Source organism: Coregonus clupeaformis, chromosome 20, assembly GCF_020615455.1.
Source record: "Coregonus clupeaformis isolate EN_2021a chromosome 20, ASM2061545v1, whole genome shotgun sequence".
NCBI lineage: Eukaryota > Metazoa > Chordata > Actinopteri > Salmoniformes > Salmonidae > Coregonus > Coregonus clupeaformis.
This window is the reverse complement of record NC_059211.1, coordinates 57961645-57987163: the sequence shown is the minus strand read 5'-3', so window position 1 is coordinate 57987163 and position 25519 is coordinate 57961645. Positions and strand designations below refer to the sequence as shown.

General features: G+C 44.2%; 1 protein-coding gene across 2 annotated transcripts; it reads right to left on the bottom strand.

Moving 5' to 3' along the window:
- Window positions 1-74: 74 nt before the first annotated feature.
- Window positions 75-24584, bottom strand: LOC121533963 (platelet-derived growth factor receptor alpha-like). 2 transcript variants are annotated; one of them, XM_041840360.1, is made up of 28 exons: window positions 24354-24584; window positions 21493-21571; window positions 21027-21314; window positions 20653-20916; window positions 20069-20199; window positions 16568-16730; window positions 14423-14615; window positions 14201-14316; window positions 13744-14043; window positions 13249-13649; window positions 12941-13109; window positions 12607-12796; window positions 12257-12372; window positions 11932-12058; window positions 11523-11719; window positions 9150-9244; window positions 8657-8789; window positions 7710-7814; window positions 7128-7238; window positions 6144-6297; window positions 5355-5512; window positions 4922-5037; window positions 3496-3618; window positions 3226-3337; window positions 2986-3085; window positions 2604-2709; window positions 1273-1508; window positions 75-1031 (listed from the first exon to the last, which is right to left on the bottom strand). In XM_041840360.1, exons 2-28 carry the CDS (start codon window positions 21548-21550, stop codon window positions 890-892), a joined length of 4404 nt encoding a protein of 1467 aa, XP_041696294.1. In that variant the 5' UTR covers window positions 21551-21571; window positions 24354-24584; the 3' UTR covers window positions 75-889. The 2 variants fall into 2 exon arrangements, with proteins under 2 accessions (XP_041696294.1, XP_045061527.1); XM_045205592.1 differs by having other exon boundaries at window positions 21493-21568.
- Window positions 24585-25519: the final 935 nt, after the last annotated feature.

Sequence of the window (25519 nt, the reverse complement as noted above, 5' to 3'; positions counted from 1 at the left end):
TACGCCTATGTAAATATTCCATTAAAAATCAGCCGTTTCCAGCTACAATAGTCATTTACAACATTAACATTTTCTTTAGAAAACAAGGACATTTCTAAGTGACCCCAAACATTTGAACGGTAGTATATATATATATACACACACACGTGATAAAATGTTGAAAGAAAATACTTGTACTGCTGCACTTATTTAGCTGTTGACAACAAATGCCATATGGTCACATACAAAAACATATACATGTATTGTGCTTTTTTTTTAAATCAATGTATTGCTACTGATTGTGCCAGCATCAGATATACTGTAGTGCATATCCTGCAGGTAGGTGAGTTGTGAAGTAAAGCCGTCTGTTGTGTAGGCACTGGTGTGATGTGGGTATGTCTGTAGTGGTTCTGCATGGCTGATATAAACTGCCCGTCATTCTGGGTCTTTGATTTTCACGCCTGATGCATTCTGATCCCTCCATCCGTCCTTGCTTATGATGCTGTTCGGAATGCCCATTACAATAAGGTTTTATACATTTCTATAAAAATCTTCCTCCATGTTCTCCTCATGTGCTCTTAGTCCCATCCATCACTGTAATGTTCCATAGAGACTCTGTAACCACATGGTCGTGGTGAGTCTTTAGTGTAGCATCCATCCATCCATGCTGCTCGTCCCTCTAGCCCCACGGCAGGCGTACCATGATCTGGCCACAGACTCGTCCAAGCAGTGAAGTGGTTTTGCTCTGTCCTCCTGAGAGGAATGGAGGTGTATGGGCGGAGGATGAGGAGGGGTCGAGATAGGGGGTGGCGAGGAGGGGTCTTTGGGTGGTCTGAGAGTCTGTGTTCAGGTGTGTTTTCCCCCTCACTCTCTCCCTCTCTTTAGCAGGCTTTTGGCTTCTCCAGGCCTTTCACAGGAAGCTGTCTTCCACCAGCTCTGAGCCCAGAAACATCTCATCCAACAGGCTGATGTCCTCCAGGGTCTCTCCTTCTCTCTTGGCCAGCGTGAAGCTAGAGCCTGTCTCTATGGCACTCTCCTCAGATGTTTGAGAGCTACACAGGACAGAGAGGCACAGGTCAGTGTTACTAAACAGTTAATGGGCGTGATGGGGTATAGTATACAGGAGGAGACCATTAATTAAATATAAGGGTTATCTATCTCGTTTGCTGGATGTTTGCATTTGGTAAACAGAACTACCACATGTTATGGTATAAAACAGTGTTGTCAACCTATACCACATATTAGAATCTGAGAATTAAGATAGACATGTCTGAGATTGAGGTGGTAGCCTACCTGTGGCGGTTCCTCTTGCCGTACTCGTCATCAGACAGAGGGTCCAGGTCAGGGAGGGGGATAATGTAACCACTGTCAGAGCTGAGGCGCTGCTCGTCGAAGCCACTCTCCCTGTCTTTCGACTTGTCCTGATTCTTATAGGTGATCCCAATGTAGGCATCATCACCCTCCACCTGGACCCTGGTCACTGCTGGATGGTCACTCTTCAGGAACTCATGGCTTACCCTCTCGAAGCACTGCACAACAGAGCGAGAGCCCATTGAACATCAACCTATATAGGAGCATTGGATCATATTGTCTACAGTACCATGCAGAAAACTTTGCTATATGTCTAACCGTAAAAAAAAAAAAGAGTGCTGTGCATGTAAAGAAAATACTTTTGGCCTGGACTACTCAAGAGTTATTTACTGCTCTGGTACCTCACATACAGTACCTCCAAAATAGTAGCATCCCCTTCATAATCACAAAACATAAATCACTTCAACTCACAAATCAATCCTAAAACAGATTTATCAGTTGAACCCGTTGAACCAGTTGAACCAGCTGTCAGCGGTGTGTGTTCTCACTCAGTCAGCCTGGTGGTGATCTCCCATCCCACCCCACCCTAGCCCAGCCAACCCCAGCCTGAGGTGCTAAAACGGGAGCTAACTCCTCCACTCTCCTGGACCAGTAAAGCAGAGTAGTGGGGGAGGAGGAGGTTTGAGGTGTCATGTGTGGCGTGCTGTTTAATAGGCTCATTGTGGTTAGCCTAGCTGGTGGAGGGGAGGTGGAGGAGAGACCTGGGGCTGCTGCTGCTGCTGACTGTGTCATTATTGTGGTTGGGGCTGGCCACTGACCACCAGCTGGAGCATTAGCACTCTAATCATCGCCAGAGCTGGGCTTTAATACAACGGAAATGCACAGCACTCAGCGCCCACAGAAACACACTCAACTGGCAGAGCCCACAGAAACACACTCAACTGGCAGCATTGGGGGAAGTGGTTGGAGTTTGTGAGCCTGGTTTTAGATTAACTTCACTTTGTTAGTACTGTAGGACTATAACAGGCCCCAAGGCTAGGGGGAACGCACTGGCTAGGAAAAGTGTGAGAAAGGGATGGAGAAAGAGGATGGTTGAAGCACTTACTCCCCTCCTGGGTAAAAATAGGATAGGTCAGGTAAGGTAAAAGGGGGATGAGATTGATTAGAAAGGACAAGAAACGATAAGAGGGAGGAGTAGGTCCAAACGTTGGAGGTCAGGGTCAGGAATGAAAGACAGAGGGACATTAGAAAGCAGGTGTGAGGAACCCTGATAGAGGCTGTTAGGTCAGAGGTCATACTGTAGAGACACCCACCCTCTTGTAGCCGGAGGGCAGCAGTGAAGCCACACTCTCACTCAGGCTGAGGAAGGAAGGCCTCTTCTCAGGCTCACTGTTCCAACACTTTATCATCATCTCATACCTGGAGGAGGGAAAACACGCTATTTAAACAGAGAGAACAGGACAAACAGTACAGGGAGTGAAACGCCATGGTATAACAGTCATGTCATGGCATTGTATATCACAGTTTAGTACTGTGCGTTAGACATTTACAGCAGTAGTAGCATTCCATAGTATTTGCATGACGTATGGGAAAATGTTATCTGATCTAGTGTTTTAGAAAGTGTTTTGGCATAAAAAGTGTTTCAACAAAATGCACACAACAAAATGTATAATTATATAAAAAATATGTACATACACATCAGCGGGGGCGTGCTCAGGTTTGGCCATCCTGTAGCCACTCTTGATCTTGTTGTAGAAGCTGGAGTCCACTACCATCCCTGGGTATGGGGTGCCACCTTTAACACAAACACACTGCAATCAGTACACCAGCAAACACCAGTATCACTGTCAACACACTGATCTGGAGTCAGATGTCTCCTTAACATGCTTCTGAAGATGTGTCTCTGTCACAGATTTGAGGTCAGCTGAGCCTCACCTAGAGAGAAGATCTCCCAGAGGAGGATGCCGTAGGACCAGACATCACTGAGAGTGGTGTACATATTGTCAAAGATACTCTCAGGAGCCATCCACTTCACTGGCAGGAAGGTCTATGGTCAACACACACAGCAGATGGATCAAATACACTGCACTCACATAACGGACACTACAATAGTGGAATATAATGGAGTGCTAACATGAACAAGCAGGATACATGTCTATGCTTAGGGCACACAAACAGCCAGTATGGTCCTAGAGAAATACTCACACTGCCTTTGGAGACATAGTTGTTGTCATGCATGATGTCTCTGGCCAGGCCAAAGTCACAGATCTTCACTATCTTCCCCTGAGAGAGCAGGACATTCCTGGCAGCTAGGTCTCGATGCACACACTGCACCGCAAAACAGACACACAGAGAATGAATTCAATCACTCATTCAGCATTTAATGAATCTCAATTCAAAGAAACCATTTGTATGTTCTCCCTTTTTTTAAATTCTTTCTTTCCTCCTCATGTTTTACAGGGTGGCTTTATATCAACAGGCCAGCCTAAGAGACGGCCTTGACTGACCACTCCTGACCAGGGGATATTCAGGGATAATAACTAGGAGGCTGTATGAGGAGCTTATAGCTTCTTTGTACCCAGTGTAATTCCAGCCTACTGGGTGTTCTATATAAAGACCTGGCCTGTCTCCTGAGCAGTGAGCTCAGCCTTCACAGGGCCGCTTATCACAGAACCCCTGATTTAGCCAACCTCTTGGCTTTCACAGCTGTCATCAAGCACAACAGCAGCCCACAACCTGCCTGCCATCATTACCGTGGTTACCACTGGAACATGCAGACGGCAGGGTTGACGTGGCAACCGACCCACTCCCTGCTGTGTACCAATAGAGGTCAGAACAAGCTTGCCAGTGGCACAAGCTTCTGCTAAGCCAATGGAATCATGTGACCATCACTTCCTTCCTTCGTTGCAAAGTCAGGCCATTAAAAGATGGCTATGGTATCCTAGGCTCATTTCTGTACCTCTAGTTGATATCATCTGTACATCCCCTTGGTCTCTACTGAGTTAGGTAAATCAGCTTTAAGTTTTCTTGCACCTTATTTGTGGAGAAATCTTCAAAATGTTGTTAAAGTTGATATGTTTTTTGTTTATTTTTACCTTTATTTTAACAGGGAAGACATATTGAGACCTAGGTCTCTTTTACAAATCTGCCCTGTATATACTACATAAATCATAAATATACACATTATACCCAACCTAAATACAAAAACACAGTCATGGGAAGCACAAATAAAACATCACAAATCATGCAGAAAAACTGTTACATTCCTCCACAAATAAGTCCCCAATCAATACTTTAAATTGCCCGAACAACACCAGAACATCAAGATGAAATGTACAGCCTGATGTTTTGGTGCCTCTAGGGCAATTCAGAAAGCTGATTGAGGACCGTATTACTGATGAATGCATTTGTTTTTTTATGACTGTGTTTTTCTTTCTTTCTGCTTGCATTTTGTATTTATATTTTATATTTTATGTAATTTATGTAATTCAGGGCTCATCTGTAAAAGAGACCTTGGTCTCAGAATAGCTATTGTATTGTATGACATTGGCCTGTTATCCCCAGCCACTGCACTGACCTAATATCATGTCCCACTGATCTCCATTCATTCCCAGCCCTTGGTCCCACTCACGTTCTTAGAGGACAGGAACTCCATGCCTCTGGCCACCTGGTAGGTAAAGCTGAGCAGGTCTGTGGTGCTGAGGCCCTCGTTGCCGTCCTCTGACAGCAGGCTGTCCATCTCATTATCTGGATCAGAAAAACAAACATATACAGACATTAAGCTTCAGTCTGTCTATGAGTGAGTGAATAAAGTGTGTGTTTGTATGTTTATGTGCATGTAAATATAGAACTGGCCGCTGTAACCTGGCTTTTCCTAATGGAAGGGAGAAATACGCATTATTATGTGTCTGCTACAATTACCCTTGCTATATAATTACAGGCTGGACCCCTCAACCAACCCAACCAGCGCTGACTAAAACCCTGCACTTCAGCCAACGCAAGCTGAGAGAGAGAGAGAGAGAGAGAGAGAGAGAGAGAGAGAGACTGTCCGACTGTGTACTCACCACCCTTCTGTGATGGTGGGTGGTCATATTCAGACCTCTGGATGTCGGAATACTTGGAGGCATCACTCATCTCCAGCATGGGCACGTACTGCGTGGTGTCTGCCTGCTTCATCTCCATGTAGTCCCCTTTACCACTCTCAAAGGACAGGATCACATAGCTGCAGGGAAGGAGGGAGGGAGGAGGTTGGTAGAAAGACAACAACAACCATGTTAGAATCACCATTCTCAAAGGACACCCAATGTATGTCCTGAGGTTCCCCCTACAGAGGGTGCGGTTGATGGTCAGGGTGGTAGAGATTAAATCATGGTGTGGTCACTCTGAGATGTGGTCATTGTGAGTCATCCGTCAACACAGATCAGCAGAGTAGAGAGGAGCAGGCAGGCCTAGTGTTTCCCCCATGCTCGTCTGGACAGAGACCATTAACAGGTACCCAAACAACAGTCATGTGATTAGGCTGAAAGCCGAGCACCACTTCAGACACAGATTTGATTAGTGGAAGACGACAGACGACCTCCTCAGCCATGAGGAAGACTGGGGTAGGGTTACGTTATGTTACTGAGAGCCTGCAGTAGAATGCTGCGTCAATGAGACAGAATGACTGAGTGGGGGAGAGGGGAGCAGGGACTGAGGAGGGGGACACACGACATAGGGGGTGTGTGTGCAAGCGTGCGTGCTAGTGCATGTGTGTGTGCGCGCCCGTGCCTGTGCGTGTCCGTGCCTGTGTGTGTCCGTGTGTGTGTGCGCCCATGTGTGTGTGTGTTTCTGCAGCTGATCCTATGTCTCTTTACCTCCTGCTGCTCTCATCTGCAGGGTTGATGCCAAAGATGTCCAGGTCTTTCTTGGTCTTCTCTGGGTGCAGGCTGAGGAAGTTCTCTCTGTTCTTGTGCAGGTAATTGACCAGGTCTCCATAGAAGCAGTACTCAGTGATGATGTAGGTGGGGCCTGCATGGGAACAGAGCAGAGTGATAGAGACACAAGCGTCAGTCTGCTGGCTAAACTTATCAGAGGCTCATAAAGGCTAAAAGCTACGCCAAGAGGGCAAGCCTTTATACTCATAAAAACACTATTAAAATACCACACCCACCATCGGCCCAGAGGAATGGCAACTGCCTGTCTTGGCTGTCAAAACCATATGTGTGTGTGTGAGTGTGTGCATATCTGCAGTGGTGGAAAAAGTACCCAATTGTCATCCTTGAGTAAAAGAAAAGATACCTTAATATAACATGACTCAAGTAAAAGTGAAAGTCACCCAATAAAATACTACTTGAGTAAAAGTCTAAAAGTTTTTGGTTTTAAATATACTTAAGTATCAAAAGTAAATGTCAAAGTATAAATAATTTAAAATCCCTTATATTAAGCAAACCAGACGGCACCATTTTCTTGTTTTTGAAATTTACAGATAGCCAAGGGCACACTCCAACACTCATCATTTACAAACAAAGCATTTGTGCTTAGTGAGTCTGCCAGATCAGAGGCAGTAGGGATGACATGGGAGGTTCTCTTGATAAATGCGTGCATTGGACCATTTTCCAGTCCTGCTAAGCATTCAAATTGTAACGAGTATTTTTGGGTGTCAGGGAAAATGTATGGAGGAAAAAGTACATTATTGTCTTTAGGAATGTAGTGAAGTAAAAGTAGTCAAAAATATGAATTGTAAAGTAAAGTACAGATACCCCAAAAAACGACTTAAGTAGTACTTTTAAGTAGTTTTACTTAAGTACTTTACACCACTGTATATCTGTAAGTGTGTGTGTGTGTTTGTGTGCAGTCACCTGACTTGGTGCAGGCCCCCAGCAGGTTGACGATGTTGAGGTGAGGGCCCAGGTGAGTCATGATCTTCAGCTCTGACATCAGGGCCTGTTTCTCACTGGAGCGGGCCGTGGCTACAACGCGAAACAGAAAAACAATAAATCAACCTTCAATCAATCACACCGCATCTATCGGTCCATCACACACAATCAATTAATCATTAACAAGATCCATCAATGACTGCCATTGTTTCATCAATCACAACGTAAGCTGTCTGTGGTCAACTCTATAGCTGTCTGTATAGCTGTCTATAGTCAACTCTATAGCTGTCTGTGGTCAACTCTATAGCTGTCTGTGGTCAACTATAGCTGTCTGTGGTCAACTATATAGCTGTCTGTGGTCAACTCTAGCTGTCTGTGGTCAACTCTATAGCTGTCTGTGGTCAACTCTATAGCTGTCTGTGGTCAACTCTATAGCTGTCTGTGGTCAACTCTATAGCTGTCTGTGGTCAACTCTATAGATGTCTGTGGTCAACTCTATAGCTGTCTGTGGTCAACTCTATAGCTGTCTGTGGTCAACTCTACAGCTGTCTGTGGTCAACTCACGTTTCAGCATCTTCACAGCCACCTTCATGACGGGCTGGGAGCGGCTGAGTCCGTATGCAGTTCCCTCCACCACCTTCCCAAACGCCCCAGAGCCCAGGACACGACCTGCAGACACAGCAGACATGGCACATGATCAGTTAACATGGAGGGTAAACAAATACACAAACATAGACAGACAGGCAAACACACACACACACACTCTCAAGCACTGACTCTATGCACACACACTGGACTCTACCCACAAACTCACACATACTCACACTGACACTCCAACACACACATACCTACACACAGTACATATGCCCACACACACACATAACATGCACACACATGCATACTGACGCCACACACACACACTTTCACACTCATCACATACGCTGTTACCTAGTCACTTGACCCCTACCTATATGTACAGTACATAGCTACCTCAATTACCTCGTACCCTGCACATCGACTCGTTACTACTCCCTGTATACAGCCATGTTATGTTCACTCGTTATTGTTATTCACTCTGTATTTATTCCTTGTGTCACTATTTATATTTTATATATTTTATGTTTATCTTTAACTCTGCATTGTTTGAAAAGGACCCGTAAGTAAGCATTTCACTGTTAGTCTACACCTGTTGTTTACGAAGCATGTGACAAATAAAATACGATTTTATTTGACACACACGTCTGCCTCTTCCCTCTCATCTGTGACTTCCCCAGTTCCCCAGTGAGTGAGATTCCCTTTGGTCAGTGAGTCACAACCCAAATCCAGGCACCATGTCCCAGCCTCCCCTGTCTGCCAGGCCAGATAGCCTTATCACATCTTCACTTCAAAGACCAGAGGGAGACATCCAGACCACAGCCTGACCAGAACACGACCACGGTGATGTGACACTCTGACCAGAACATGACCACAGTAAGACCACAGAGAGAGGAAGCAGTGCAGTCGGCTCTCACCCAGTACGAGCCCATCGCGAGAGAACTCCCATCTGGAGTCATATGGCAGCTGCATGGGGTCAACGTAGATGTACTCATGACCATCAGGGCTCACTGACTCTATCACCCTCCAGCGGATCTCATAGCGAGGCTTCTGTAGGACAGAGGACATAGATAAACAGATCCATACATAGGCTTTAGAGCAGTGTTTCCCAACTCTGGTCCTCCAGTCCCCCCAACAGTACACATTTTGGTTGTATCCCCGGGCAAACATACCTGATTGAACTCATCGAGGGCTTGATAATTAGTTGACAAGTTGAATCAGGTGTGCTTGTCCGGGGCTACAATAAAAAGGTGTACTGTTGGGGGTACTGGAGGACCGGAGTTGGGAAACACTGCTCTAAGACACTTGTTAAAGTGTAGGTGGGTGATTTAATGAGTCAATGAGAGAATGAGTCGGCGAGTGAGTGAGCGAGTTTGTGCGTGTGTGAGGGGAAGTGGTGATCTGCTGTACCTGTTTCCAGATAATGACCAGGACAATGAGTGAGATGATGACAATGACCAGCAGCACCAAGACAGCAGCAGTTACAGGCAGCTCAGAGTGGGGGCCTGTTCAGGAGGAGAACCACCACACATACATGATATGGAGAGCACAACATGGAGAATGCCACAGAGAGAAAACAACATGGAGAAGTCAATGTAAGTCAATATGGGAATGTTAGTTTGATGAATTATCAACAACAAAAAAACATGAGGTAAAATATAAAGAACTTCATCATGGCAATCCAAATACTCTATTTAAATGGTTTAGTTCAGCATCGTGCCTCACACCCAATAAACCAAGCCAGTGGGGTCTCAGGATTATCAGGACCAAAAGGTCTGCTGAAGGGTTTAGGGAGTGGGGCGGGGTTGGGTTTGGGGCACAGCTGGAGCGGCCAAATGACCAAAGCTACCTGGGCTTTACTTTTCACAGTATAAGTATCCCAGGCTAACACACAGCTGCACAATGAAAGTCTGTGATCAGCTGCCCCACCACACACAATTTGCCCCACCACACACAATTTACCAGACAGCTGCCTCAACACTGACAGCCCAGCACAGTCTCTTCAATGCCTATCACACTTAAAGTGTCACAAAGGGACGCAACTACAGGAAGATACTAGCTATTAAAAGAGGAGACTATAGCAGGAAGAAAATATACTGTAGCAGGCAAACTAAGATACTGTACATCTAGTCACCACACTATGCCAACCATGTCTGTTGGACAGTGCCTATAGAAAGTCTACACCCCCCTTGGATTTCTTTTTTATTATGTTAAAAAGTGGGATTAAAATGGATTTAATTGTCATTTTTTTGTCAACGATCTACAGAAAATACTCTAATGTCAAAGTGGAAGAAAAATTCTAACATTTTTTAAAGATTAATGAAAAATAAAACACTAATATACCTTGATTAGATAAGTATTCACTCCCCTGAGTTAATACATGTTAGAAACACTGTTGGCAGCGATTACATCTGCGAGTCTCCTTGGGTAAGTCTCATGAGTGCTTTGCACACCTGTATTGTCCATTATTATTTTCAAAATTCTTCAAGCTCTGTCAAGGTGTTGGGGATCATGGCTAGACAGCAATTTTCAAGTCTTGCCATAGATTTTCAAGCAGATTTAAGTCAAAACGGTAACTTGGCCACTTCACTGTCTTCTTGGTAAGCAACTCAAGTGTAGATTTTGCTTTGTGTTGTAGGTTATTGTCCTACTGAAAGGTGAATTCCTCTCTCAGTGTCTCGTGGAAAGCAGACTGAACCAGGTTTCCTCTAGGATTTTGCCTGTGCTTAGCTCCATCCCGTCTCTTTTCATCCTGAAAAACTTCCCAGTCTTTGCCGATGTCAAGCATATCCATACCATGATGCAGCCACCACCATGCTTGAAAACAAGGAGGCAGTTACTCAGTGATGTGTTGTGTTGGATTTGCCCCAAACATAAGGCTTTGCATTTAGGCCAAAAAGTTTATTCCTTTCAGTGTTTTTTTGCAGTATTACTTCAGTGCCCTGTTGCATACATATGCACGTTTTGGAATATTTGTATTCTGTATATTTGTATTCTTCTTTTCACTCTGTCATTTAGGTCATTATTGTGGAGTCACTACAATGTTGTTGATCCATCCTTCATCCATTACAGCCATTGAATTCTGTAGCTAATTTAAAATCACCAATGGCCTCATGGTGACATCCCTAAGCAGTTTCCTTCCTGTCCTCCAGCTCAGTTCAGAAGGACGACTGCATCTTTGATGTATCTGGGTGGTTTAATACATCATCCACAGAATTATTATTAACTTGACCATGCTTAAAGAGATATTCAAAGTCTGATTTGTTATTTTTACCCATCTAACGATCACTGCCCTTCTTTATGAGGCTTTCGAAAAGCTCCCTAGTATTTATAGTTGAATCTCTGCTTGAAATTCAATACTTGACTGAGGGACCTTACAGATGTTATATGTATGGGAGACAGAGGAAGGTGTAGTCATTACAACAACATGTCAACCTTTATTATTTCACACAGTGAGTCCATATAACTTATGTGATTTGTTAAGCCAAGTTTTACCTCTGAACTAATTTAGGCTTGCCTAAACAAAGGGGGTGACTACTTATGCAACAACTATTTTAGTTATTTAATTTGTATTAATGTGTAAAAATGTGTAGTATTTTCTTTTCACTTTGACATGGAGTATTCTGTGTAGATACATGTCATTTTTTTACAATTAAATCCATTTCAATCCTACATTGTAACGCAGAAGAATGTGAAAAAAAGTTAATCGGGTGTAGACTTTCTATAGGCACTGTAACTGAGAGAGGAGGTGTGTAAGTGTGACTTTGTGAGTGTATGTCTCACCTTGTGACACCAGCTTGACCTCCCTGCTGACGACGGCCATCTCGTTCCTGGCCAGGCAGCGGACGGCCAGAGTGTTCTCAAGATGCACGAAGATCAGCTGGCTCTTCAGCTGGTTGTCCTGATCAAAATGTGCTTCCACAGTGACATCTGTGTCGTTGGTAGGCAGGGGCACCCACTGAGACGAGTCGTTGGCACAGCTGGACAGGGTAGGAAGAAAGTGTAAAGACCTTTTACCATTACATTGTCACATTGGGCATAGCAGCATATGAAGTGGCCAGGTAGAGGTGAACAATGTACAGTAGTAGGTGTATGTGAATTTTAAGGAAGAAAACTGGCTATTGTCGGAGTGAAAGAGAGAGAATGGAGAGATGAAAAGGAAGAAGGTGGGGTTGTGAGAGGGTATCCTTACTGTTTTATGTTCTTGCAGATGAACCACTCCACCTCAGGAGTGGGCATGCCTCCAGCGATACACACTACAGACTGGCCTGAGTCTGAGCCATGGTGGACGTCCATCAGGTCCACGATGACTGCGGGTACTGGACACAGACAGAGAGAGAACAGGGGCTCAGACCACAATACAGAGAGAGGAAGAGAGGAAGAGAGAGAGAAAAAAGAGAAACAGAGAAAGGGGGTCAAAGAGAGAGGGTCCGAAAGTTATGGGAGTATGGGACCACTGGTGTCAGTGAGATAAAGGTAAATGCAAATTGAGGGGTTGGAGCATTCCTCTGCCTCACCTTTGACCTGCAGGCTGAAGCTGTGGCTGTGGGTGTGGTTCCCGTTCTGCACTCTGATGGTGTAGTTCCCACTGTCCTCCTCCTTGGCCCGGATCAGGGTCAGAACACTCTGGTACCTACAGAGACAAAACACCATGTATGGTTACACTCTAATCTCATGTGCTCGCTGTTAAGTCTGTCACGAGAGACTAGTTCCACTCTAACATCTCACAACACCAGACCTTAATAATAGACATCTGAACATCCTAGGTGAACTGGGAACCTGTTATAAGCCACAGAGTTTAGTGTGCAGGACAGTGGTATATCCTATCTCTTCAGTCAGTGTTGAGTCATGTCAGAGGAAGTCTCACCTGGTCTCGTTGAGCTGCTGGAGGCTGGTGGTTATCTCAGCCGCCACGTAGTTGAGGGGGAGGCCATCTTTGAGCCATGTGAGCTGGGCGCTGGGGAAGGAGTCAATGTCGGCCCGGAACTCTCTGCTCTCATCCAGCTCTGCTGACTCCTGAGAACTAAATGCAGGGTGCAGCGACACAAATGGGCTCTCTGTCAGGACAGAAAATGGAGAGAGAACCATTAATAAAATATGTACAGGTCACAGCTAGTTAGAACAATCTACCAGTTCAAGCAAGATGATAAACCAAGATTATTGCCTTGTTACTAAGTTAATAAACAGTGACACAAACGTACCATAGACAGTGATGGCCAGCTCCTTGGTCTGGCTCTCATTGCTGATGATGTCAGTGATGGAGCAGGCGTAGATGCCGCTGTCTTTGGCTGAGGCCTGGGGGACAGTCATGATGTACTGGATCTCCTGGTCCCTCTTATTCTCACGCACCGACTTCAAGCCACGGTTCGCCTGACACACACACAGGACACACACACAAGTTAGACCCATTTTAATCAAACAAACAAATGCATTTTTAAATGAATCAATTAATGTGCTCTCCAAGAAGAGAGTAATAACTACAGTATATACAGTATGTGCTGTTGTTTACCAGTTTTCCAGGGTACTTCCAGTGGTCTTCCAGTATCTCAGACCCCCGGGCCACACAGGAGACAGTGATGGTGTCTCCCACCAAGAGGGCAGTCTTCTGAGCCTTCAGCTCCACATGCAGCTCTAACCCCCCTGCCCAGCCATGGACGATGTACTCCTCACTGAGATGCTCCTCTCCATTGATGAGGGCCTTGCAGACGTAGGTTCCTGCGCTGAAGAAGCCCACGGCTCCCCTCTTGCTGTCGTAGACCATCATGGGCACGGCCTGCTGGGTATCAGTGTTGACCAGGGTCACATTGGCACTGGGGTCCGACACGCGACACTGGATCTCCATCTCATCGTGACCATTCAGGACGTGGTTGCCAAAGGGCACCAGAGAGGGGACGAAGGGCACCTCTGGATCTGAGGGGGTGAGAAGAGGGCATAGTAAGTTTCTAATTATTCAAACTTCTTCCATAGATTTAACTCCAACACCACAGTGCTGTCTTCCCTATACCTGGCACATATATGTAGATGCTGCTGTCCTCTCCCTCCTCAGTGGAGTTCCCTCCGTTGTAGAAGCAGGTGTAGAAGCCAGTGTGGGCCGCAGTGGCATTCTCTACGGTAACTGTCGTGACGAACAGGCCGCTGTTGTCCTCATCGGTCTGCTCTGATTGGTAGACGGGCATGTCCCAGGCCAGCTCGGCCTCGCCCCTGCATGTCAGCGTGAAGGGGGTGTGGAGGGGAACAACCATCTCCTCTCTCTGGGGGAACAGCACCGGGGCTGAGGCTGGCTGGAACAGTACTGGGCCTGAGGCTGGAAGGCACACACAGGCAGACATATGGTCAAATTTAGGATGATCCTGAGATAAAACACGCACACTGACACATTCACAATTCCTAACACATTTGAACACATAGAAACATAAATGCATGTTCACACGCATTTTCACTTGGTTTGAGGTTTTACTCACCTTTCACTTTGAGGGTGAAAGAGAACTGGGCAGTGTGAGGGCTGCTGAGGACCATAATGGTGTAGTTACCACTGTCCTCCTCTAGTGGCTGCCGAAGAGTCAGAGTGCTCTGATACCTGAAAGATGGGCAGAGAACCACTTAGCTCAGTTCAGCACACACCATACAGAGCCAAAGCCACGCAAAAAAAACAGCTTTGCTATAAACAGATGTTATGATCTTACTGGTTGCCCTCCAGATGGCTGGTCTTGGTGAGGAAGTAGCTGTTCTCAGTGATGGCGATACCGTCTTTCATCCAGGTGACTTTAGGGGCAGGGAAGGCTGCAATATTGATGGTGAACTCTGTCTCCTCCATCATACTGACAAACTCCACCACTCCAATCCCACTGTGGTCCAACGTCACAAAGGAGTTCTCCTCTACAAAGAGAAGGGTGGAAAAGCGAGGGGAGCAGAGGGAGAGGTATAGTGATGAAGAGAAAGAGAAAGAAGAAAGAGAGAGTGATAGAGTTGGGACACAGAAGGAAGGATGAGAAACAGAAAAAGATCAATGAAATTCTGGCACACATCTGTTGAAGCAAACCCATAAAGCATTGGGGCTGTTGAAGCCCTCCCATAAAGCAGCCGTTCCCTCTAGCACGTCATACTGACACTGACAGGCAGGATGAATTAACTCTACGCCTTTATGTGAATTCAAGGAGACTACTTTTAAAGACTTAATCCAAGAAGTATCAAATGGATCCCAAGTCATTTATGTTTAATACATCTACAACTAAGTGGTATTGGTAGTAAAGATGAATGCTGTTGAAGGATAGGCAATGTCTTGAGAGAAAATGTCTACAATGCATGGTTTGACTGGTAATAGATATTGCACATACACTACCGGTCAGAAGTCTTAGAACACCTACTCATTCAAGGGTTTTTCTTTATTTTTACTATTTTCAACATTGTAGAATAATAGTGAAGACATCAAAACTATGAAATAACACATTTGGAATCATGTAGTAACCAGAAAAGTGTTAAACAAATCAAAATATATTTTATATTTGAGATTCTTCAAATAGCCACCCTTTGCCTTGACAGCTTTGCACACTCTTGGCATTCTCTCAACAAGCATCATGAGGTAGTCACCTGGAATGCATTTCAATTAACAGGTGTGCCTTGTTAAAAGTTAATTTGTGGAATTTCTTTCTTTCTTAATGTGTTTGAGCCAATCAGTTAGGGGGGGTATACAGAAGATAGCCCTTTTTGGTAAAAGACCAAGTCCATATTATGTCAAGAACAGCTCACATAAGCATAGAGAAAAGACAGTCCATCATTACTTTAAGATATGAAGGTCAGTCAATATGGAACATTTCAAGAACTTTGAAAGTTTCTTCAAGTACAGTTGCAAAAACCATCAAGCGCTGTGATGAAACTGGCTCTCATGAGGACCGCCACAGGAAAGGAAGACCCAGCGTTACCTCTGCTGAAGTTCATTAGAGTTACCATCAACTGTTCAGAGGAGACTGCGTGAATCAGGCCTTCACGGTCAAATTGCTGCAAAGAAACCACTACTAAAGGACACCAATAATAAGAAGAGTCCTGCTTGGGCCAAGAAACACGAGCAATGGACATTAAACTGGTGGAAATGTGTCCTTTGGTCTGGAGTCCAAATTGGAGATTTTTGGTTCCAACCGCCGTGTCTTTGTGAGACGCAGTGTGGGTGAACGGATGATCTCTGCATGTGTATTTCCCACAGTAAAGCATGGAGGAGGAGGTGTTATGGTGTGCGGGTGCTTTGCTGGTGACACTGTCTGTGATTTATTTAGAATTCAAGGCACACTTAACCAGCATGGCTACCACAGCATTCTGCAGCGATATGCCATCCCATCTGGTTTGGGCTTAGTGGGACTATCATTTGTTTTTCAACAGGACAATGACCCAACACACCTCCAGGTTGTGTAAGCGCTATTTTACCAAGAAGGAGAGTGATGGAGTGCTGCATCCGACCTCAACCAAATTGAGATGGTTTGGGATGAGTCGAACCGCAGAGTGAAGGAAAAGCAGCCAACAAGTGCTCAGCATATGTGGGAACTCCTTCAGGTGAAGCTGGTTGAGAGAATGCCAAGAGTGTGCAAAGCTGTCATCAAGGCAAAGGGTGGCTATTTGAAGAATCTCAAATATAAAATATTTTTTGATTTGTTTAACACTTTTTTGGTTACTACATGATTCCATATGTGTTATTTCATGTCTTCACTATTATTCTACAATGTAGAAAATAGTCAAAATAAAGAAAAACTCTTGAATGAGTTGGTGTTCTAAAACTTTTAACCGGTAGTGTATGTTCTCAAAATGAGTTTTTGATTGGCCATAAGGAGGTGAAAGTGTACCGAAGACAGTGACAGCCACCCTGTTGGCTCTGATCTCGCCACTGAAGTTGTTGGTGATGGAGCACTCATACACCCCACTATCCTGAGAGGTGGCTGCTGGGATACTGAGGGTGTATACCACTCTATCAGGCAGAGTCTGCTTCATCTGGACTGCATCCACAGCCTACATAGAGGAAAAAGATGAAGGGAGATGAAATACACCATAGACACACACACACACACATGCATACACATACACACCGTCTATACCCATCTCTATGAAATAATATATCTTGTCTCTATGCTTTTCTCCACCTTTTTACAGGTTTAGTGTTTAATTCTGTATGTCGGAGCAGTATGCCTCTCTATCGGTCTGTAAGCTGATGGTGAAAACACTTGCTGGTCCACAGGAGACAAATCAGGACCCCAGGGCCTTTAAATGCCTGTAATTGCAGCTGAGACCAAAGCCAGGAGTCAGGAGTCCGGCGCTCTTCTTACCCTAACTGTCTCTGGAAAAGGGCTTAGGAATCCCATCACTAAAACAGCCGCTCGGTCACAATGCGCTGTGGGGATTACTGAACAGTGCACACAAAGTCATAGGTGCACACACACACACAGACTATCACTTCAGACAAAATATATATCCACTATCATTTACACTGGCACACAAACTTAAATTAACTAAATTATGCATGACTATACACATGAATGGACACACTCTCATTATCTCACATAAACATAACATGAACCTAACACACACTCAATGGTCCAACACATCCACACACATCCTAAGTTCACTGGGGTTACGAGGAGGTGGTGCGTATTAGTGATGCGCTGGTTGACTCATAATCCCCATGGTTATATCCGCAGGGCAGGCGGGTTTAGGGTAATTCAATATTGTGTGGATGAAGGGTGGGTGGGTTGCAGGCGGGCGGGTTTGAATAAAGAGAAAACAATACTTTTAAAAAATCCATAAATGTATCATTCTTGTGCAATTTATATCTATAGGCTACATTCAGGTTTTTCTTTCATTATTTTAGGCTATTTGGCATTAGTGCATAAGCCTAAACTTTAGGGCCTGACTGTATTTGTGCCAAATACAGTGCCTTGCAAAAGTTTTCATCCCCCTTGGCGTTTATCCTATTTTGCTGCATTACAACCTGTAATTTAAATGGATTTTTATTTGGATTTCATGTAATGGACATACACAAAATAGTCCAAATTGGTGAAGTGAAATGAAAAAAATAACTTGTTTCAAAAATATCTCAAAAATAAATAACAGAAAAGTGGTGCGTGCATTTGTATTCACCCCCTTTGCTATGAAGCCCCTAAATAAGATCTGGTGCAACCAATTACCTTCAGAAGTCACATAATTAGTTAAATAAAGTCCACCTGTGTGCAATCTAAGTGTCACATGATCTGTCACATGATCTCAGTATATATACACCTTTTCTGAAAGGCCCCAGAGTCTGCAACACCACTAAGCAAGGGGCACCACCAAGCAACCGGCACCATGAAGACCAAGGACCTCTCCAAACAGGTCAGGGACAAAGTTGTGGAGAAGTACAGATCAGGGTTGGGTTATAAACAAATATCAGAAACGTTTAAAAAATTGAAAGAATATGGCACCACAACAAACCTGCCAAGAGAGGGCCGCCCACCAAACCTCACAGACCAGGTAAGGAGGACATTAATCAGAGAGGCAACAAAGAGACCAAAGATAACCCTGAAGGAGCTGCAAAGCTCCACAGCGGAGATTGGAGTATCTGTCCATAGGACCACTTTAAGCCGTACAATCGACAGAGCTGGGCTTTACGGAAGAGTGGCCAGAAAAAAGCCATTGCTTGAAGAGAAAAATAAGCAAACACGTTTGGTGTTCGCCAAAAGGCATGTGGGAGACTCCCCAAACATATGGAAGAAGGTACTCTGGTCAGATGAGACAAAAATTGAGCTATGTCTGGCGCAAACCCAACACCTCTCATCACCCCGAGAACACCACCCCCACAGTGACGCATGGGAGTGGCAGCATCATGCTGTGGGGATGTTTTTAATTGGCAGGGACTGGGAAGCTGGTCAGAATTGAAGGAATGATGGATGGCGCTAAATACAGGGAAATTCTTAAGGGAAACCTGTTTCAGTCTTCCAGAGATTTGAGACTGGGACGGAGGTTCACCTTCCAGCAGGACAATGACCCTAAGCATACTGCTAAAGTAACATGAGTTGTTTAAGGGGAAACATTTAAATGTCTTGGAATGGCCTAGTCAAAGCCCAGACCTCAATCCAATTGAGAATCTGTGGTATGATTTAAAGATTGCTGTACACCAGCGGAACCCATCCAACTTGTAGGAGCTGGAGCAATTTTGCCTTGAAGAATGGGCAAAAATCCTAGTGGCTAGATGTGCCAAGCTTATAGAGACATACCCCAAGAGACTTGCAGCTGTAATTGCTGCAAAAGGTGGCTCTACAAAGTATTGACTTTGGGGGGGTGAATAGTTATGCATGCTCAAGTGTTCTGTTTTTTTTTGTTTCACCCAAAAAAATATTTTGCATCTTCAAAATGGTAGGCATGTTGTGTAAATCAAATGATACAAACCCACCAAAAATCCATTTTAATTCCAGGTAAGGTAACAAAATAGGAAAAATGCCAAGGGGGGTGAATACTTTCGCAAGCCACTGTAGCCTACATGCCAATCGCCAAATGCTTTTGGGAACGGGCAGAAAAGGTTAACATCGATCTAAGCAGGCAAATAGGATCATGTCTGAGGTTTATTCAAGAAGCGAAAAGCTGTGAAGTGGAGAGTTGAAAATAAAGAAAAGGGAGTGTCAGAAAAGTTTGGGAAAGATTTGGTGAAGTGGTAAAAGAGGATGATAGCAGTGCTGGCAATGTTATGTGTAATGATTGTGAGGTGCTACACAAATTCGACAGTCACAAGACGGGGACTTCAAATAGGCCTATGGCACGTCAAGGGAACTGTAGCCTACTGTTCAGATGGGTTAAATGAAAACTGAAAGTCTATAACCTCTCACATAGACTAAATATTAACTCCTGCAGAATTAAGCATTTCTTGCTGGAAAATGATACACCAAATGTAGGCAAAATTGTGACTCTAGAACAGGAGTGTAGAAATATTCTTGATTTATTTCAGCATCTTGAGAGAATACGAATGTGCAGTTAGATACCGTCTGTAGAGGTGCTATCTTTATCAGCATCACAAAAGCTGATAGTATTTCAACCACATAAAATATGCATCCAAGCCAAACTGAAATCTTATCAGAAACGTGTTGGGTCATTTTCACAGCTTTTATTTCCTTACAACCAGTCAAACAGATTTGGAAATTTTACACAGAAAATCTTTCCCTTTTTTTCTGTTATTGCATTTTCTCTAATTGAGGCTGTTCTGAGGGAAAAAGGGGGGATTTGAACAAATCTTTTTGCCCGCACTAAATCTTTTTTTTATTCTGATTTTACAGGGTGTGCTGCAGCACCCCTACTTCGCGCGGCTATGGGGGGTGAGGCCTTGCCTGTTTCCTGGGGTGGAGCCACTGCTGCTGGTAGGGCAGTCCTGGAGGGGCAACACAGGTGATGTTGAAGGGTTCCCCCAGTCTCACTGCCTCTTCGCTGGCCTTCACCTCCACATGGACGTTCTCCATCTCTGTACAGACCACCAGGGTAGGGAGGAGCAATACGGTCAACAGGGACAATATGGTAATCTACAGGCCTCTGCATGGTCATCCCCCTCTCTGACTTCACTGCAGGCTGATGCCATCACATCCTCAGTGTCTGACTACAACCCTGTGAAGTCATCTCCCCCGGTACTAATGACATGATGTCATCTCTCTCATGCAGTGAGACCACCTCATCTCTCACACACACACACACACACACACACACACACACACACACACTCTCAGTAGTAAACAAGCCCAGGGTGTTAATAGCTGGCCTCAATATCATCCCCTTTCTGGGCCTAATGCTTATTCAATCACTTATCTGTTGCTCTAAGGCATGAAAAAAACGATGACAGCTTTTTTAACCAAAGTGATATTAAAACTAAGCAGCAGAGCCATTTGTCATCAAACAAATCATGAACATCTGGACTCCTTACGTTTGTTGGCCTCCACAGTGTAGGTGTCACTGGTCATTGTCACGCCATTCACGGTGGTCTCACAGATGTACAATCCAGCATCCAGGTTGCCAATGAAGCCGATCTTGTTCTCATAAACTGCGTCCACCTCTACTCCACTGGGAGCACTCTTTAGGACGACCAGGGAGTGAGGGTCTGACACCCTGCAGGGGATGATGGTTCCATTGGGATAGACTGGAACTAGCAAGCTATCTGGCTCCTCAGGCACAAATGGAATCTCAGGATCTGAGCAACATGGCAAGAACAGGGTTGTTTGGTCAAAAAGCTATGAATATGGGAATTAATAGAATAGAATAACAGAGTATGGATATGACAAACAATTTTACCATATTTACCTGGGACGAAAACGTATATGAAAGCATCATTGTCAACGCCATCCTCCTCTTCATCGCCCTCTTTGTCTTGATATTTGCAGGTGTAAATTCCGGTGTGTGTCACAGAAGCGTTGTAGATGAAGAGCGTGGCCGTGTAATATCCAGGCAAAACAAATGTGTCATCTGGTAGGGGCTCGACCCAAGCAACGTTCCTTTTACCGGTGCAGCTGATGTTGAACACGGAGAGCGGCTCGAGAACAAACTCATCTTCAGTTGATACAATGGTCGGTGGGGCCAGCCCGCGGGTAACTAATAGAAAAAACAACAGTTCACTGAATGTCCATAGTGTTATCAATACAAAACATTGGACAGGTTTGTTTATTTAACCGTGATGTCGGAAGGAAAAGGCAAGTTATGTGCGCACGCAGATTATGATCAGGTGATAAGAACCAAGAAACGATTTTACTTATTTAAATGAGTTTCTTACCTGACAACAACCCAAACAAGACAAACACAATGATGAGACATGTCTTCATTTCATCCATGGTCACGGATGGTTAATTCTGCTGGAAGAGTTGAAATACTTGCACGTCAGACATGGTTCCACCAGATGTTGCAAAAACAACACCAGTATCTGTCTAGGTTAAGTGAAAATGTGTTGATTTATGGGGGAAGATACCCCTGTCTCCACTACCTAAGCCTTTTGGAAAACATTACAATTTAATCAATTAAAATCAATAGAGGGACTTTTACTGCTCCAGCACAGCAGTAAAACTGACTGGCTTTCTCCTGTCTCCAACTGTAGCCTATTGTGGCACACCAGGTCTTGTAAAGCGCACATTGAGTCATCTTGATGAGCAGGGGTGGTGATTGCACTGGTTTGGTCTCAGAAGACGTTTATAAAAACGTTGGACATGGTTGAATCAGCATAGTGGCGCCAACGTCAATTCTTTGCCTAGAGGAGCTGGAATTCAATTCAGGCACTGAAGTCGCTAGGGGGCGACATCGTTCACGTTTTGCCTGCATCAAGCAGTCATCTGCGGTCTGTAACTTCTTTCTCCAGCAGGAAAGTTACATTGTTGTTTGTCATGTCGCCGGAAATGGAATAGCCTATTTCTGTGGCAATGGCAAGTACAGGCCTAGGCTACAAACTTGCCAACTGTATTAGGCTACTGTATAAGCCTATAGATCTATAGAAATTGTGCAGTCTTTCTCTTCTTGTTGCTTAGATTTATTTTAATTTGGCCTTCTCTATTTTCAGTTTAATTTACTTTTTTAGTATTGTAATCTAGCAGCATCAATCAACACAAATGATAAGCACTACAAACGCTTTCAAGTAGAATCCAAACAGAATTCCAGGATTGATTATGATCTTTCAGATAATAAATATGTTTGCATCTTGACTTATTCACTGCAACTGAAAATCTAGACATGGTTACCATACGCTTGCATACCAAGCAACTCGACCCAACTAACTTTTTACGCTGTTAAAGAACTCATCCATCCAAGTTTAATTGTGCTTTCTGTCATGGGTCTGTGGTCAACAGACATTCCCCTGGTCCGAGTGTTATCACTCTGTCTGGTGCGCGGGACCCTGTGTTCGGACCCTGGATTCCATAAACGCATGAGCGGAGAGAGACGCAACTCTGAAAGCTTTAAAAACGTTTATGTACCTACCAGTTTTACTCTAATCTATTCAATAGAAACAATTAGTTTAAACGTAATTAGTGACTATAAAATAATTATGTTAAATTATCTTATAATTCTAATCTCCAATTGGCTCGATTAAAATACATTATTTTAATCCATAATCAAAATCCCTATTGTCTCAAAACAGTTTGCTGCTACTTTTAACAGTGTAGGCCTAAGTGAGTCATATGTGGTAGTCTGCTCTATCTCATCCGGGACAGGCTAATTATCCCTGGCAAACCAAACCCAGGGTTAGAGAGGGACTATAATGAAGAGACCCCTCTCTGAAGAGAAGTCTGTATGACAAACATTCGCGTGGGAATCCTGACTAATACACTTTGACACGTTTGCGCATATCGTTGTTTCAACTGGCTCCTTTGGGGTAAGGGATTTTGTATTCCAGCCGGGTGTGCAAATGTAGGGCTTGTCAGGCTTCCCGTCCTTTTCTCGCCCACACCAAACACTACAGTCCCAGCAAATGTGCAGCCTGCCAAAAGCTCCTTTCTGCTGGGCTTGACACTTTGGAGCAACAGCTGAGAGAGGGTTGTTCAACTCACTGTCCTCCACAGACACTTAAACTGTTAAATTCAATCCCCCATGTGCAGAATTGATTTCCATGAGAATATAGCAGAGAGATGTCTAAAGATAGCAGGATGGTAGGGGCATTGGGGCAAGCAAACAAAAAAATGTCCAAGGCAGTGAGTTTCACTGATGGAAAACTTTAAAAGTTGTATCTAACTTGACCGTTACATTCGTGCAGCGCGCAACTCTATTCTATTGCAATCTTAACACATATGCATACATATTTTGTGCATATTATATTAGCCATCATTAAATTGTAGGCTAATTATGAATAATTGTATTGGTGGCAAATGTAGGCTATTTGCATTTTGTTGTCTGGTGCACTGAAATTACATCCAACCAAGAATGGGGTCCACTCTATAGGCTACTATACTTTTTTTAGTGGGTCAAACAGAAAAGACCCTTATGTCTACTGTTGAATTCCCTTCGGCTACAGCCTGCGTCCAATCTCAGCAAGCAAATCGCTAGGCACAATATTCCATTTAATTCCACACATTCTAAGCGCAATAACGAAAACAACTTGAAATTCAATTTCCAATGTGTTTTCCATTAGATGGCAAGGCAGGCAGCAGCATCCCACAATGGACCCTCAAACCTAGAGGTGACACCTCCAGCTGTGAGGCCGAAATTGAGCGCTTTTATCCAGCGGAGTCAGCGATATCTCTCCGTTAGGCATCCGGAGGTGAGACCATATGTTTCATGGAAAACTGAATCCCGTTCAAATCATAATGCATTATGCATAACCCATAGCCTGCAAGCTAATGCATCTTCAAAGTTTCATGAAGTTTGGTGAAACGTTTCCTCGTAATGAAAGCCCCCAAAGTGTGATGGATGGATCCGGTCAGATTAATAATTTCTTCTCGGTAAAGGTTTTCACAATATGGTGCCATCCTAATAAGAAGCTAGGCTATTTCGTGATTATTCACTAAGGAGGAAAAATTTAACTAGCCTAAAAGCTGTGCAGTTGGATAACCTTTTCATTTTTGCACATTTGAAATTATCTCAATTAATAGGCGTATTGATAAAATAAATTTTGCAAAAACAAATAATATTTGCTAATTTGTTTTAAATACAAACCTCTTAAATTCCGATTGGATTATGTGTCTTGATTATAAATCCCAATAGAATGAAATCAGGAGCATAAAAGCGCTCTGTTCGGCTCAGTTAAGGCTCTACTCAATTGTGTTGCAGTGGTAGTAATCCAATGGCCACGATCCTTCACAGTGAGAGCTAGCATATGTGCGCCCCTCCGTCTGCGTCCACGGCCGCGCTCACAATGCGCTTGAGCTACAGCGACCAGTAATTGATTCAATGTTACAGCCCATCCTTTCCAAAAAACTAATCATCTGGCTCAAAGTAAATAACTCTCAGGAAATGACCCCCCTCTCCTCCCCTCCAGGAGGCTCCAGCGCTGGAGTTCCTTTCAAAATAAAAGTCCTGTTTTCTCAGTGCGACTGGAGCGGGACACAGATGTATCTGATGGGCAGTGATGTAGGAAAGAGGGACGAGAAATAACTGCAGAGAAATCCGATATCGAGCGTATTTTCAAAGAAAAGCAAACGATATAACTTATCAAGCGAAATTTAACGATGTTTTCAAATAGATTAATGCATTTCACCATTGCGCAAATACACAAAGGAAACACTAAAATGTACAAACAAATGTTGTTTCATGAGTTATTAAGATATAATGTATTTGCCTTCTTATAAACATAGGCTATTGTTCGTATACACATATAATTATATAGTAACAATACCCGAATGGAGTTTTGTTCCAACATTAGTGCTCAGTTCATTGGCACTTTTCAAAACCTGAAACTTGGGAACATGAACGTCCAAGCCTCCATTGCCCACAGGGGGCGCTCCAACACCACGCACTACACAAGTCAACAACATACAGACTTCACCAAGAGGGAGGAATTTCCAGTCATTCTTATTTTTGGGGCAATTTCTTATAAAGAAAAACGGATAAATGTTACTTATGTTTGTTTGTTGCCCGTTTTGGCACACTGTTTCCTCTGTTGTTTGCCGACTCTATGAAGGTGTTTTGTGACCCCAGTCCCTCTCCCCCGGCCCTGAGGCTGTCCTAACAGCCACACCAGCCTGGGATAAAGAGTCTTTATGAATTACCTATCTCACTGCACTCAGCGATGTGGAGCCAGGTCAGCCGACCAGTCCGGTTTTCATGGAGCGGAGCCCCGGGGCTGACCACCCCCAACCCCTGTCTCCCAACCCTTATCTCAG